Raw genomic sequence first — 15,588 nt, forward strand, 5'->3', positions numbered from 1 at the left:
CCCAAACTGAATGTCAGTGAGAAGATCAGTCTGAGGTGAACGCTGTGATAGTGTTGCCAATGATACTTTTAGGCGTAACATTTCAGTTCAGGCTTGCACAATACGAGCCAAAGTTATGACAGCAGATATCAGATATCAACAGATTCTTATATCCGTTGCCTTTTCCTAGGCTGATGTGATCATTGCTGAACCAAACCGTAAGTACGGAGATGACCCATACACCCTTCAGTATGGCGGATGTGGTGAGAAAGGACGGTACATTCACCTCACACCGAACTTTATACTGAACAGCAGCCTGGCTTCAGTTTATGGACCGAAAGGTAAATCATCTGAAGTAACTTAGAATGTAGAAGCATACGCTTTGCGCACTGAATTAAGATTGCTAGCTGGTCAACATGTTTCTAGCTGATACTCATGAAGGTGCTGAAAATTAACACAACAATTGTTATGACAATGAGGTATGATGAAGGCAAAACTGATAACACAGCAAACTTTTTATTATTGAGCACTTATTGTACCAGGAATGTGTCAGTTGATCAAATATTCCAGTTGATCAAGAAGATCACATCAACAATATAAAAACACACGTTCAGTAGTACAGGGAATATACACATCACTGTTACACTTTATTTACAGCACAAATCAATGAAGTGATAATGCAACTTTGCCTTAAAATAAAATTTACCAGAAGACAGAGAAACGGGGTAAGACAACACTGATTTTACTATTCTGCTGACTGAAAACTGTCTCCTGGGTTTTCTGGATAACACACGATGCCCATAGGATAAATGTTTGTTGTTCAGTGTGCTCCAGCAGATGTGCTGGACGTACATGGAATCGTGTAGGTTAGATGGGCTTGAGATCGGTACGACAGGTCGGCACATCGAGGGCCGAAGGGCCTGTACTGTGCAGTAATGTTCTACGTACTCTATGTACTATGTACAGCCTTTCTAGCTCACACCCTCAACTGACTACTTGCACATCACTGAGATTGTGATAATACGGTAAACTTCCAGTATTTGAGGTATATAATTTTTGCAGTTTATTGAATGTTATGGCTCAAAAGGTGCTTATTGGATCTTGGTGGAAAAATTAAAAACAATGCTTACTAACAGAGCAATACCCTTCCTAATGAGCTCCTCTCCCTTTATGTAAATGAAACCCAATTTTACACCTAAACCTGCTGAGATACCAATTCTATCTGAAACTCAGAAATGTTGTGCCACCAACATGGGGGAACAAATCACTGACCTCTCTCGTGAAGTCACAAAAGAACTTCACGCCATGGGGTGTATTTTGTATCCATGAGTGCATAATGCCAATGTTGAAACTTTCAAAGCACAATTTCTTTAGTTTTTAGCAGAAAGTGTATGAATTGGTTTCATTATTTTAATCAATAATGTTCCTGTTTCTACAGATAGAGTATTTGTTCATGAATGGGCTCATCTTCAGTGGGGAATTTTCGATGAATATAACGAAATGATGCCCTTCTATTTTTTTAATGGAACCATTGTAAAAACGGGGTAAGACAACACTGATTTTACTATTCTGCTGACTGAAAAATGTCTCCTGGGTTTTCTGGATAACATGCGATGCCCATAGGATAAATGTTTGTTGTTCAGTGTGCTCCAGCAGATGTGCTGATACAGTTCATACAGCAAGTTGTGCAGGCAGCAAATATTATAAATGTTACACACCATGAGGAAGATCGGACTTGTGTATCTGTCAAAGATGACGAAATTCTGCCTTACTACCTAGCATTGGAGCCTACAAAAATAGGAACAGGTTTAGGCCATTCAGTCCTTCCAGCCTGTTCCAACATTCAATGAAATCATGGCTGATCTGTGGCCTAACTCCATATACTTGCATTTGGCCTCTAGCTCTTAATACCTTTGCTAAACAAAAAATTAACAATCTCTGATGTAAAATTATCAACTGATCCAGCATCCACTGCAAAACAAAACAGAAAGAACTGCAGATGCTGTAAATCAGGAACAAGAACAAAGTTGCCGAAAAAGCTCAGAAGGTCTGGCAGCATCTCTGAAGGAGAAAATGGAGGTAGAAATGTTTCTTAACATCTTTCTTAAATGGTCTGGCTCTAATGCTCAGACTATTACCCCAGTTCTAGAATCCCCAACCAATGGATATAACTAATCTTTGAACCAAGTTCTTTCCAGTTTTTAATTGTGCAGTGTGGACTATCAATACACATATATGTTTCCTCACGCTATTTTCCACAGACTCTTTTTCTGGGTAATTCAACTGATCATCTAAGACAGGAGGTATTTTCATTCACTTTAATCAGGATATTGTGAAAAATTATTTCAATATCTGTCGTGACCCGTTGCATTTGAAGCGAATTTCAAATTTCTAGTTTGTAACTCTATTATTAACAATCCTCAGATTGCATTAAATGATTAAAAAGAAACTAATGACCAAATACTATCTTTTTCCTTTCAAGGTGATTTTTAAGACCAGAAGACCACAAGATATTGGAGCAGAAATCAGGTCATTTCAGCCCAAGGAGTCTGCTCCAATATTCAATCATGTTTTTCAACTAAGTTTTTCAACCTCATTTTCCTGCTTTCTCCCCAGAATCTTTCATTCCTTTGACAATCAAGAACTGATCTATTTCTGTCTTCAAGAAACTCAGTGACTTCGCCTCCACAGCCTTCTACGGCAGTGAATTTACCACTCTCTAGATGAAGAAGTTAGTCCTTATCTCTGTTCTAAAAGGTCTTCCCTTTACTGTAAGGTTGTGCCTTCGGGTCCTAGACTCTCCAACCAATGAAAGCATTTTCCCAGCATCCAATCTGTCCAGACCATTCTGTATTTTGTAAATTTCAATTAGATTCCCCTTCTTCCTTTTCAAGTCCACCAAGTATAGTCCCAGAGTCCTCAAACATTCCTCATATGTTAAGCTTTCCATTCCTGGAACCATTCTCATGAACCTCCTCTGAACCCGGTCCAGGGCCTGTACATCTTTCCTGAAATATGGGGCTAAAAACTGCGCACAATACTCCAAATGTGGCCTGGCCAGAGCGTTATAGAACCTCAGAAGTACATCCCCGCTTTTACATTGAAGTCCTCTCAAAATAAATGTCAAAGTTGCATTTGCCTTCCTGACTACTGACTCAACCTGCAAGTTTCCCTTGAGAGACTCCTGGACTAGAACTCCAAGTCTCTTTGTACTTTAGACTTTTGAAATTTCTTCCCATTTATAAAATAGTCAATGCTTTTATTCTTCTTACCAAACTGCATGGCCTCACACTTTCCCACATAGTATTCCATCTACACTTCTTTGTCTATTCTCATAACCTGTCCAAATCCTTCTGCAGTGTCCCGGCATCCTCAATACTACTTGGCCCTCTACTTATCTTTGCATCATCTGCAAACTTTGCCAGAATGCCCTCAGTTCCTTCATCTAGATCATTAATGTACAAAGTGAAAAGTTGTGGCCTCAACACTGACCCTTGTGGAACAGCACTTGTCACCAGCTGCCATCTTGAGAAAGGCCCTTTTATTCCCACTCCCTGCTTTCAGCCACATAGCTAATCTTCTATCCATGCTAGTACCTTTCCTCTGACACCATGGGGCCTTATCTTACTCAACAGCCTCCTGTGTGGCACTTGTCAAAGGTCTTCTTGAAATCCAGGGAGATAACATTCATTGGCTCTCCTTCATCTAACCTGCTCATTTCTTCCTCAGGGAATTCTAGAATAACGGCTCTTTTTTGTTACCACACATCTTACTCTACACGGAGTTATGGTTCTTATTGCAAACAGCACACATTTGCTCCCAATTTCTACTGCACAGCTTTCTAATTTTATTTTCCCAGCCAACTTCTAATCTTAAAACCATCTCTCACTTTGAAGGTAACCCACTAAATGTCTTCCATCATTTCCAAGTTAGGTAAATCTTCCAACCTCCTTTCAAGTCCTTAGAAATTTATATTCATTCTGACTATAATCTTCAACTCATGTGTTGTGCAGTGAATGAGTGAGTCAACATTTTATCACACCTGGTGCAGGCCTGGCTGTTTCTATCCCTTTCTTTCTACCTTTCCATTGGCTGCATACCACATATGACAAAACTGTAACTCCCCTTTGTATTTGTGACATTCTTGAACTCATAAGGAAGTCTGCAACCTGATCTTTGAATAGCTTTATATACATTCTCCCCCCTGGCAACAGGAAATATGTTAGTTTTGCATGTGCGTAGAAATGGAAATTCATTTTCTTTGATCCCAACTGACTTTTCATCTTAGAAGTAAATGTACAATTTACAGAGCACTTTATTATAACCTGACATTTACTTTGAGAGTCAAGATCTATATATTGTAGTTTCCAAGGTAACAGTCATTGGTCCAAGACTAAATACCTTGGACACTCTTCTCAATAAATCGCCTAGGATTACTTCAGTATATGTTACGTGATCTCTTTGATTTACCTCACCTTTAAATCTGCAGTCCTAAACTATAATGATCTTATAAACCAAAGGATACAGTCCAACAATGATCTTATAAACCTCACATTAATAATTTGTACATATGGTACTTAGACAGACAAATGTGTGGAGCAACAATCCCGTTTAAAGGAATTTCATCCTTAGCTTATCCAAATATACATGTTTCTTTGGAAGGAAAATTATTGAAAAAGATTCCAAGGAACAGCATAAATTATCATTTTAAAAGGCATAACTCAACAAAGTCCATTAGGATGGATTTGTTCGAGGATGGCCGAATCTGACTAACAATGTTGAATTGTCGAACATGTAATATGAAGAGTTTACCTGGTTAATGTATTTGCTGTGGTCTCCACGCGTTTTTGCAAGGCTTTTGGCAAAATTTCACATGACTTTTCAGCGAAGTAAAAGTTAATTTGGGATCTCTGAACAAGTAAACAGTTGGATGAAAACTTAGGTCTATGGGAGAAAAAGAAGAACAACGATCCAAGCATGTCTTTGTGACTGGAAATAGTAGGAATTGCTGATGGTGGAGTCTGAGACAACAAGGTCTGGAGCTGGATGAACACAGCAGACCAGGCAACATAAGAGGAGCAGCAAAGCTGATGTTTCAGGTCTGGACCCTTCTTCAGAAATGAGGGAGGGGAAGAGGGCTCTGAAATAAATAGAGATGGAGGAGCGATGATAGAAGATGGATGGTGGAGCAGAAAGGTGGAGAGAAGATGGACAGGTCAAGAGGCAGCGATGAAGCCAGTAAAGGTGCGTGTAGGTCGGGCGTTGGGATGCCAGTTGGTCAGTGAGGAGGGAGGGGCGGATAGGTGGGAGAAAAGACAGATGGGTCAAGGAGGTGAGGACGAGAAGGGGGTTTGGTCTTGGGATGAGGTCAGACTTTATAAGCTTCAAATCTCCCCACCCCGGGCCTCATCCCAAGACCAGCACCTCCTCTTGTCCTTGCTTCCTTGACCTGTCCGTCTTTCCTCCTACCAACCCGCCCCTCCCTCCACACTGACCAACCCCCACCACAACTCCTTATGTACACTCACCTGTGCTAGCTTCATCCCACCTCCTTGACCTGTCTGTCTTCTCTCCACCTATCTGCTCCGCTATCCACCTTCTGTCATCGCCTCCCCACTCTCCAGTTATGTCAAAGCTGCTTTCCCCTCCCCCATTTCTGAAGAAGGGTCCAGACCCGAAACGTCAACTCTCTTGCTTGTCTGATGCTGTCTGGCCTACTGTGTTCATCTAGCTCCACACTGTTATCTTTGTGTCTGGAAGCTTGATGTCAGTGGGTTTTACTAAGTCCCTTATCTTTCATGACATGTATAAAAGATTCCAACTTTAATGTACTGGTTATTAAGGTGTTTCTTCTTGGTATCAAAAATTGGCCCCATATTCAATGTCGAATAGGCAAACTGTAAACAGCAGGAAATATAAATGGACTAGTCAGGTGGGTAGAAAGGTGGCAAATGACATCTGATCCAGAAAACAGAGGAAACGCATTTACAGGAATGAGGAAGGTGAAAACAAGGAAAAGGAATATATAATAAATGGTAAATTACTAGTGTAGGAGAAAAGAGTAGTGTTAGAGTGCATGCCCCCTGAAGATAACAGAAAGGACAGCTGGATAAAGTGGTTAACAAGGTAAACAGATTCATTCCTCTATTAACACAGGCATAAAGTATGAAGTCAGGGAGGTTATGCTGGAGCCATTTAAAATACTGGTCAGGGAACAGGTCATGTACTGCACATTGTAAAGAGCATATTTTCTTATTTTTCTGTATTTCTGATTGTGGTCAGGAATGGAAAACTGACTGGCTTAAAAACCAAGGTTATTGTTGCTGTATATTCTGATAGCAAATTACCAGGCACTAATTATAATAATTACACAGCAATCTGTGCAAGTGGTGGGGAAAGTCCAGTTACACACGATTTGGTGCCAAGGGGCTGTGTACAATGGAGCTGCAGCTTGGAACAAGTAACTAATTGTTGTGTGGATGAGTGACAATTTGTTGCTGGCAAAAGTCTTCTGCCTGTGCACAGCGATGTGGCTAGCTCTCAGTTAGCCAAACATTCAGAGTAGCAGTGTGGCTCAATGGTTCGTGCTGCTGCCTCACAGCACCAGGGACCCGGGTTCGATTCCACCTTCAGGTGACTGTGTGGAGTTTGCACATTCTCGCTGTGTCTGCGTGGGTTTCCTCCGGGTGCTCCGATTTCTTTCCGCAGTTCAAAGATGTGCAGGCTAGGTGGATTGGCTGCTATAGTACTCAGGAATGAATAGATTAACTGGGTTACAGGGGGATGGGTCTGGGTGGGATGCTTTGAGATTCAGTGTGGACTTGTTGGGCCGAAGGGCCTGTTTCCACACTGTAGGGATTTGGTGATCATTAGGAATGAGAATGTTCAAGTCAGAAGCAATCACACTCTGGGATGGTCGAAGCTGTATTTCTTCTCTGCAGAAAAAGCATCTCAAATCCTGAAGATTGCCAGTTTGTATCTCCTCATTAATTGCTGTTGGCTATGACTTTGAATGAATAAGTAAGAGACCTTTGTAATTGTGAACCAGTTCCCCTCTACCTCCTGATAGCAAGTACGAGTACCTTGGGAAGGAAGACAAAGAAGCAGCATTCTGATCAGCAAAAGGATCATCTGAGCAAACCGTCTCAGTCTTTCACTCAACTCGTAACTCTCTATTGTGTGTGTGTGTGTGTGTGTGTGTGTGTGTGTGTGTGTGTGTGTGTGTGTGTGTGTGTGTGTGTATGTGTGTGTGTTGTGTGTGTGAGTATGTGTGTGTGTGTGTATGTGTGTGTGTGTATGTGAGTGTGTGTGTATATGTGTGTGTGTTGTGTGTGTGAGTGTGTGTGTGTGTGTGTGTATGTGTGTGTGTGTGTATGTGTGTGTGTGTGTGCGTGTGTGTGCATGTATGTGTGTGTGTGTGTGTGTGTGTGTGTGTGTGTGTGTGTGTGTGTGGTGAGAGTCGTATTCATAGGTTACAGTTTTAATGAGTAGAGTTATGTGTCAACCGACCATAATTGTTCATCTGTAGTTTGAATCTATTTATTTGCCATAAGCATTAATTCTTGTTAAGTTCAAATACCTGGGCCATGAGTTCTGTCAACCGGGATCTAAAACACAGGCACATTGGCAATTTTGGCTCCTCTTTAAAATTGTTAAACCTTTGCGCTTTTCATTACTCCAATAATGGTGGGGCTTGGTTTCCAATGTGTTACCCCAGTGAGATGTGAAACAGTTCTGGTAACTGTATGACAGTTAGGATGGTATACACTCAAGAGGGTACAAAGGAAATTTATTGGGATGCTGTCTAGACTGGAGAATGGGGTTCTTTTCTTTGGAAAGAGGGAGCTGGGGGGGACATTCAATTGAGTTGGATATAATTATAAAGGACGAAGAGTGGAAAGGAAGAATCAATTTCCCTTAGGAAAGTGGTTTGTGATAATCCTTCCTAAGCAAGGAAATGATGGATAAAAAGTTCTTTGGCAAGGAGAAAATGTTGTAAGTTTCGAACATAGAACAGTACAGCACAGAACAGGCCCTTCAGCCCACGATGTTGTGCCGACCATTGATCCTCATGTATGCACCCTCAAATTTCTGTGACCATATGCATGTCCGGCAGTCTCTTAAATGTCCCCAATGACCTTGCTTCCACAACTGCTGCTGGCAACGCATTCCATGCTCTCACAACTCTCTGTGTAAAGAACCCGCCTCTGACATCCCCTCTATACTTTCCTCCAACCAGCTTAAAACTATGACCCCTCATGTTAGCCTTTTCTGCCCTGGGAAATAGTCTCTGGCTATCAACTCTATCTATGCCTCTCATTATCTTGTATACCTCAATTAGGTCCCCTCTCCTCCTCCTTTTCTCCAATGAAAAAATTCCGAGCTCAGTCAACCTCTCTTCATAAGATAAGCCCTCCAGTCCAGGCAGCATCCTGGTAAACCTCCTCTGAACCCTCTCCAAAGCATCCACATCTTTCCTATAATAGGGCGACCAGAACTGGACGCAGTATTCCAAGTGCAGTCTAACCAAAGTTTTATAGAGCTGCAACAAGATCTCACGACTCTTAAACTCAATCCCCCTGTTAATGAAAGCCAAAACACCATATGCTTTCTTAACAACCCTGTCCACTTGGGTGGCCATTTTAAGGAATCCATGTATCTGCACACCAAGATTCCTCTGTTCCTCCACACTGCCAAGAATCCTATCCTTTAATCCTGTACTCAGCTTTCAAATTCGACCTTCCAAAATGCATCACCTCGCATTTATCCAGGTTGAACTCCATCTGCCACCTCTTAGCCCATCTCTGCATCCTGTCAATGTCCCGCTGCAGCCTACAACAGCCCTCTATACTGTCAACGACACCTCCAACCTTCGTGTTGTCTGCAAACTTGCTGACCCATCCTTCAATCCCCTCATCCAAGTCATTAATAAAAATTACAAACAGTAGAGGCCCAAGGACAGAGCCCTGTGGAACACCACTCACCACTGACTTCCAGGTAGAATATTTTCCTTCTACTACCACTCGCTGTCTTCTGTTGGCCAGCAATGTTGCAAGTTGTAAGTGACTTTTCATTGTAGAAATGTTATTTGAAATCAAGGAATTCTCTTTGACATATTTTTTCCTTTCAGATGTTCAAAACAGATTACAGGAGAGACTGCTTTTTGCACAGGCAGCTCCTGTTCACCATGTGCCACAGATCCCAAATCAGGACTGCCGAAACAGAATTGTGCATTTTATCCAGAGAAAAGTCAGACTGCATCCTCTTCAATAATGTTCATACAAGCACTGTCAAACGTAAGTAAAGTCTCCAGGAGGTATATCTCTCCAATATCGCTAATACACCTATTTCCCATATCATCCCTGCAAGGTCTCCTCAGAATGGTATCGTAGGTTCAACTACCTTCAGCTGCCCATCAATGACCTTCCTGTAACTAGGATGATAGAAATAAGGATGATTGTACTGTGTTCCACTCCATTCATTTTTCCTCAGATAACCAAGCATTCAGTTATGCGGACAGTTAACCCTGGATAACATGCACAGTTATCCTGAATTGTACCAAATCATATATTTGCCTGGCAATGACCATTTCCAATGAAAGAGAATCTAATCACCACCCCGTGCAATACCATTGCTGAATTCCTCATGGTTACCACTGACTCCAAACTGATCTTGTCTAGCCACATAAATATAAACAAAATCTTAGAGAGTCTCAGTGGGTCTGGTAGCATCCATGGAGTGAAACAGAGGCAATGCTTTCAGTCCAGTATGACTCTTCGCCTTCCTCAGGGACAGCTCCCTCTGCGACACCCTGGTCCACACTTGCTTCTCCCCCAACACCTCCCCACAGCCCTATGGCACCTTCCCCTATAACCGGCGAAGGTGTAACAGCTGCACATTTACCTCCCTCCCCACTATCCAATGGTCCAAACATACCTTCCAGGTGAAGCAACACTTCACCTGCACTTCCCAGAATCTAGTCTACCGCATCTGCTGCTCACAATGTGGTCTCCTCTACACTGGGGAAACGAAGCGTAGGCTTGGCAACCACTTCACAGAGCATCTGTGTTCTGCTCGCAAAAAAGACCCTGAACTACCTTTTGCCTGCCACTTCAATGCACCACCTTGCTACCTGGCTAACAACTCTGTCTCTGGCTTGCTGCAGTGTTCCAGTGAAGCCCAACCCAAGTTGTAGGAACAACACCTCATTTTCCGCCTGGGGACCTTACAGCCCTCCGGACTCAATATTGAGCTCAATAATTTTAGAGCCTAAACTGTCCCCTGTCCCAAATCCCCACCCCACACATGAGGCCTTGTTACCACATAGCCTGCCACTACATACCCCCTGTTGTTAATCAGTAACAGTCCCCATTAACAACTACTCACCCTCCCAGCCTGATCGTTAGCAACTCCTTTGTCTGTCCAACTGTCTTTCTCTCTCTTTGAGGTCTATCCTATTGTTTACTCCCTACCCCACCCACCTCCCCATTTCTGCATTTAAAGTGATGTTTTCGCAGCCATCAGTTCTGATGAAGGGTCACCAGACCCAAAACGTTAACTCTGTTTTCTCCTTCACAGACGCTGCCAGACGTGCTGAGCTTTTCCAGCAATTTTGTTTTTGTTGTGATTCTTCCATAGGACTGAATAAGCTACATACATTCTGGATGAAAACGTTTTGATCCAGTCTATCCTTTTCCATCACAGTTTTAAAACTAATAGAATTGTGATCATGGCCCCAAAATATTCCACAACTAATACCTCAGTCAACGGTCCTGCCTTATTTCCCAAGAGTATGTCAAGTTTCATTTCATTCAAACTTCATTTCTCGCTCCAGATTTCCATTATTTCCAGATTTTATTTTACATTTCCAGCATCTGCAGTATTTTGCTCCTGTTGGGTAGTCTCAAATTTTTGACTCCCCAAACCCTCTCCATCTCTGACAAGGCTCATGTCAAATCCATGATGGACTGCTTCCTGTGTGCGTGTAGCAACAAAGTAACTCAACACCATCAAGCACAAAGAAGATCACTTGGTCAGTTCCACTGGCCATTTTAAATATTCATCTGCCCCACTATTGACACACAGCAGCTTGATGTATACCAGTCACGGGATGCATTGCATCTGTCACTAAGACTTGTTCAACAGGGCCTTACACATAAGCAAAGGAAAAAGCAGATAAATGATATTGTGACGAAGACTGAGGAGTGCAGTGCCTCTGCCTAGTGCCATCACTCCACTGTTCACAATATAAAGTTGCATGCTTTATCCAGTTACCAATAGAGCCAATGATACTTTATAAATATTAAATTCAGAATACAACAGATCTATCAAATGAATCTTTAGTCTGTAATAAAGAACAAAATAATTGATTCATTATTAAACAAGAAACGTATTCAAGCAATACGCAAACACACAACTGGAAATCTTCAAAACAACCATACATACGTCAAATAAAAAATAAACAAAATTCTCTGCAGAGATAAAGAATGAGGGTAAAAAGAATAAGGATAAGGCTTTCAAACTGTGTCCTGGCATACGTACATCGAAGACAGCCACTTATCACTGGGGTCCTGTCAGATGTATCAGAGATAATGGGAACTGCAGATGCTGGAGATTCCGAGATAATAAAATGTGAGGCTGGATGAACACAGCAGGCCAAGCAGCATCTCAGGAGCACAAAAGCTGACATTTCGGGCCTAGACCCTTCATCAGAGAGGGGGATGGGGGGAGGGAACTGGAATAAATAGGGAGAGAGGGGGAGGCGGACCGAAGATGGAGAGTAAAGAAGATAGGTGGAGAGAGTGTAGGTGGGGAGGTAGGGAGGGGATAGGTCAGTCCAGGGAAGACGGACAGGTCAAGGAGGTGGGATGAGGTTAGTAGGTAGCTGGGGGTGCGGCTTGGGGTGGGAGGAAGGGATGGGTGAGAGGAAGAGCCGGTTAGGGAGGCAGAGACAGGTTGGACTGGTTTTGGGATGCAGTGGGTGGGGGGGAAAGAGCTGGGCTGGTTGTGTGGTGCAGTGGGGGGAGGGGATGAACTGGGCTGGTTTAGGGATGTAGTAGGGGAAGGGGAGATTTTGAAACTGGTGAAGTCCACATTGATACCATATGGCTGCAGGGTTCCCAGGCGGAATATGAGTTGCTGTTCCTGCAACCTTCGGGTGGCATCATTGTGGCAGTGCAGGAGGCCCATGATGGACATGTCATTAAGAGAATGGGAGGGGGAGTGGAAATGGTTTGCGACTGGGAAGTGCAGTTGTTTGTTGCGAACTGAGCGGAGGTGTTCTGCAAAGCGGTCCCCAAGCCTCCGCTTGGTTTCCCCAATGTAGAGGAAGCCGCACCGGGTACAGTGGATGCAGTATACCACATTGGCAGATGTGCAGGTGAACCTCTGCTTAATGTGGAATGTCATCTTGGGGCCTGGGATGGGGGTGAGGGAGGAGGTGTGGGGACAAGTGTAGCATTTCCTGCGGTTGCAGGGGAAGGTGCCGGGTGTGGTGGGGTTGGAGGGCAGTGTGGAGCGAACAAGGGAGTCACGGAGAGAGTGGTCTCTCCGGAAAGCAGACAGGGGAGGGGATGGAAAAATGTCTTGGGTGGTGGGGTCGGATTGTAAATGGCGGAAGTGTCGGAGGATGATGCGTTGTATCCGGAGGTTGGTAGGGTGGTGTGTGAGAACGAGGGGGATCCTCTTGGGGAGAACACCTCCGCTCAGTTTGCAACAAACAACTGCACCTCCCAGTCGCAAACCATTTCCACTCCCCCTCCCATTCTCTTGATGACATGTCCATCATGGGCCTCCTGCACTGCCACAATGATGCCACCCGAAGGTTGCAGGAACAGCAACTCATATTCCGCCTGGGAACCCTGCAGCCATATGGTATCAATGTGGACTTCACCAGTTTCAAAATCTCCCCTTCCCCTACTACATCCCTAAACCAGCCCAGTTCATCCCCTCCCCCCACTGCACCACACAACCAGCCCAGCTCTTCCCCCCCACCCACTGCATCCCAAAACCAGTCCAACCTGTCTCTGCCTCCCTAACTGGTTCTTCCTCTCACCCATCCCTTCCTCCCACCCCAAGCCGCACCCCCAGCTACCTACTAACCTCATCCCACCTCCTTGACCTGTCCGTCTTCCCTGGACTGACCTATCCCCTCCCTACCTCCCCACCTACACTCTCTCCACCTATCTTCTTTACTCTCCATCTTCGGTCCGCCTCCCCCTCTCTCCCTATTTATTCCAGTTCCCTCCCCCCAACCCCCTCTCTGATGAAGGGTCTAGGCCCGAAACGTCAGGTTTTGTGCTCCTGAGATGCTGCTTGGCCTGCTGTGTTCATCCAGCCTCACATTTTATTATCCTGTCAGATGTAGTTTATTCTGTAATCACCAAGAAGTATTGTTCGAAAGGTATTCCAGGAAAACAGCTGAAATAGTGTTTTTGGTTACTACTCTGGTCCTTCATGAGAGCTTTCTTTAAAGGCAGAGGGTGAAGTGAGTGTCTAACAATCTCAGCAAATGAAGTCCAGACAAATATCATGGGAGGTGATAGCCTCGTGGTACTATGATGAGACTATTAACCCAGACATCCTGATACCATTCTGGGGATCTGGGTTTGAATCCCGCCATGGCAGTTGGTGGAATTTGAGTTCAATTTTTTAAAAAATCTGAAATTAAGCCTCTAATGCTGACCTTGAATCCGCCAATTGTCAGCCCATCTGGTTCACTAATGTCCTTTAGGGAAGGAAATTGCCATCCTCACCTGGTCTGGCCTACATGTGCCCCACAGCAATATGCTTGACTCTGAACTGCCTACTGGGTAATGAGGGACAGGTAATAAAATGCTACCTAGCCAGCAATGCCTTCATCTCACAAATCAACGAATTAAAAAAAAATCAACAGCCATAAATCAAGGCATGTGATGCCCCGCAAATTAAGCCAAGTGTCTTCAAAAGATGTTCCAATGTGTCATTCAGTGACCTTTTAAGGAAAAGGTCTGGGTATCTTATGAGAGTTTGTAAAACAAAGGACTGTCTGCAATTGTTTAAATTCAAATCTTCAAAGAAACTATTAATAATGAGGCATCTTCAGAACAATAGGAACATATCCACATCCAGGTTTTCCTCCAAGTTCAACATTGATCCCAATTCTCAAAATTATCATTAAGTCTTCATTAAGCCAAAATTGCCAAATGTTACAAAGGGCACACAACATATGCAATGCTGCAGTTTAAGGAGGTGAATTACCATCACCTTCTCATGGGCACTGAAATGCTGCCAGAGGTACCTATACCCTCATATGAGGATAAAAATAAATAGTCCCACCAGGAACAATGACTACACTCCCATTAGACTGAGGCAAAGTGTGATGGTTTAACGAGAGCGTATCCACAGCTCAGTTGAGGGAAAAGGTTGACAAGGACAGTCCTTCTTGGAACCTCAGCCAGTGAAGGAATCGAACCCATGTTATTGGTGTCACTCTGCATTATAAACCTGCTGTCCAGCCAACTGAAATCTTTGTATGGGCAGCACTTTGATGGAGACATGCAATTTCATAGAATCCCTTCAGTGTGAAAAGACACCATTCAGCCCATCAAGTTTGCACCAACCCTGCACAGCATTCCACCCGAACACTGGAACCCCATTTGACATGACCAATCCATCCAGCCTATACATGTGTGGACTGTGGAAGGAAACCAGAGCACCCAGAAGAAACACACACAGGCACAGGGAGAACATGCAAATTCCACACAGACAGCCACCTGTGGCTGAAATAGAACCTGGGGTCACTGATGAATGAGGCAGCAGTGCTCAAGACTCAGCCATTGTGCCATCTCTCTCAATTCCTCAGCATCACTTTCCCCTTTGTAGCTGCTGATTGGAAGCGTCTCCTCTTCAACGGAATGACAGCTGTCACCTGCATTTTCCACATCTCCAGCTTCCTCCTGCAGGCAACATAGAGCCGGCCCCTTGAGATTGATGATAATGTACGGTTTGGTGTCTGTCGGTTATCAGACGCCATTGTCTGGGAAAAGGCAGTACACAACACACAATATTGAAGCATTTGACAATTTTTTCCTTTTCTTGGTTAAAATGCATATTATGATGTTATCAACAAATTAGAGACAAGTTATAATCACTGAGAGAGCTGTAAACTTACATTGTGGATTCCTTCTTGCTCTGGATCTGTGACGTATCCTCGAGAATCAATGCAATATTGATCCGCTGAGTTTCACAATGGGGGGGGGTGACAGTATTCTTCCTGGGGACAGAAGGTAAAAATAACCCACCCCCACCCCAATCTATTGTAGCCTGATAACCTGTTGCATCATTTTATTTTCTTTTTAAAAACGTCCAGGTGACTAAATTCTGTGACGACAGGACTCACAATCCTGAAGCACCGAATATGCAAAACAAAATGTGCAACTCCAGGAGCACTTGGGATGTAATCAGCAAGTCGCAGGATTTCAGAAACAATCGCTCACCTTACAGTGGGTCAGTGACACCAACCTTCACACTGCTACAGGCTAAAGACCGTGTGGTCTGCTTAGTCCTAGATGTTTCTGGGAGTATGGACCAGGTAAGACGATTAGTAAAGTTTATTTTACAGAAAGCGCT

At 43.7% G+C, this 15,588-nt stretch overlaps 1 protein-coding gene across 1 annotated transcript in view; it reads left to right on the forward strand.

The window, feature by feature from the left end:
- The window catches only part of LOC125456355 (calcium-activated chloride channel regulator 1-like), a 47,607-nt gene that overhangs the window by 14,329 nt on the left and 17,690 nt on the right, over nt 1-15,588 (forward strand). Inside the window, exons 3-6 of the mRNA XM_059648110.1 lie at nt 170-320; nt 1,418-1,523; nt 9,110-9,275; nt 15,329-15,550. Coding sequence (XP_059504093.1) covers nt 170-320; nt 1,418-1,523; nt 9,110-9,275; nt 15,329-15,550 — 645 coding nt within the window. The remainder of the gene's footprint in view (nt 1-169; nt 321-1,417; nt 1,524-9,109; nt 9,276-15,328; nt 15,551-15,588) is intronic.

The sequence above is a fragment of the Stegostoma tigrinum genome, chromosome 8 (assembly GCF_030684315.1).
Source record: "Stegostoma tigrinum isolate sSteTig4 chromosome 8, sSteTig4.hap1, whole genome shotgun sequence".
Lineage (NCBI taxonomy): Eukaryota > Metazoa > Chordata > Chondrichthyes > Orectolobiformes > Stegostomatidae > Stegostoma > Stegostoma tigrinum.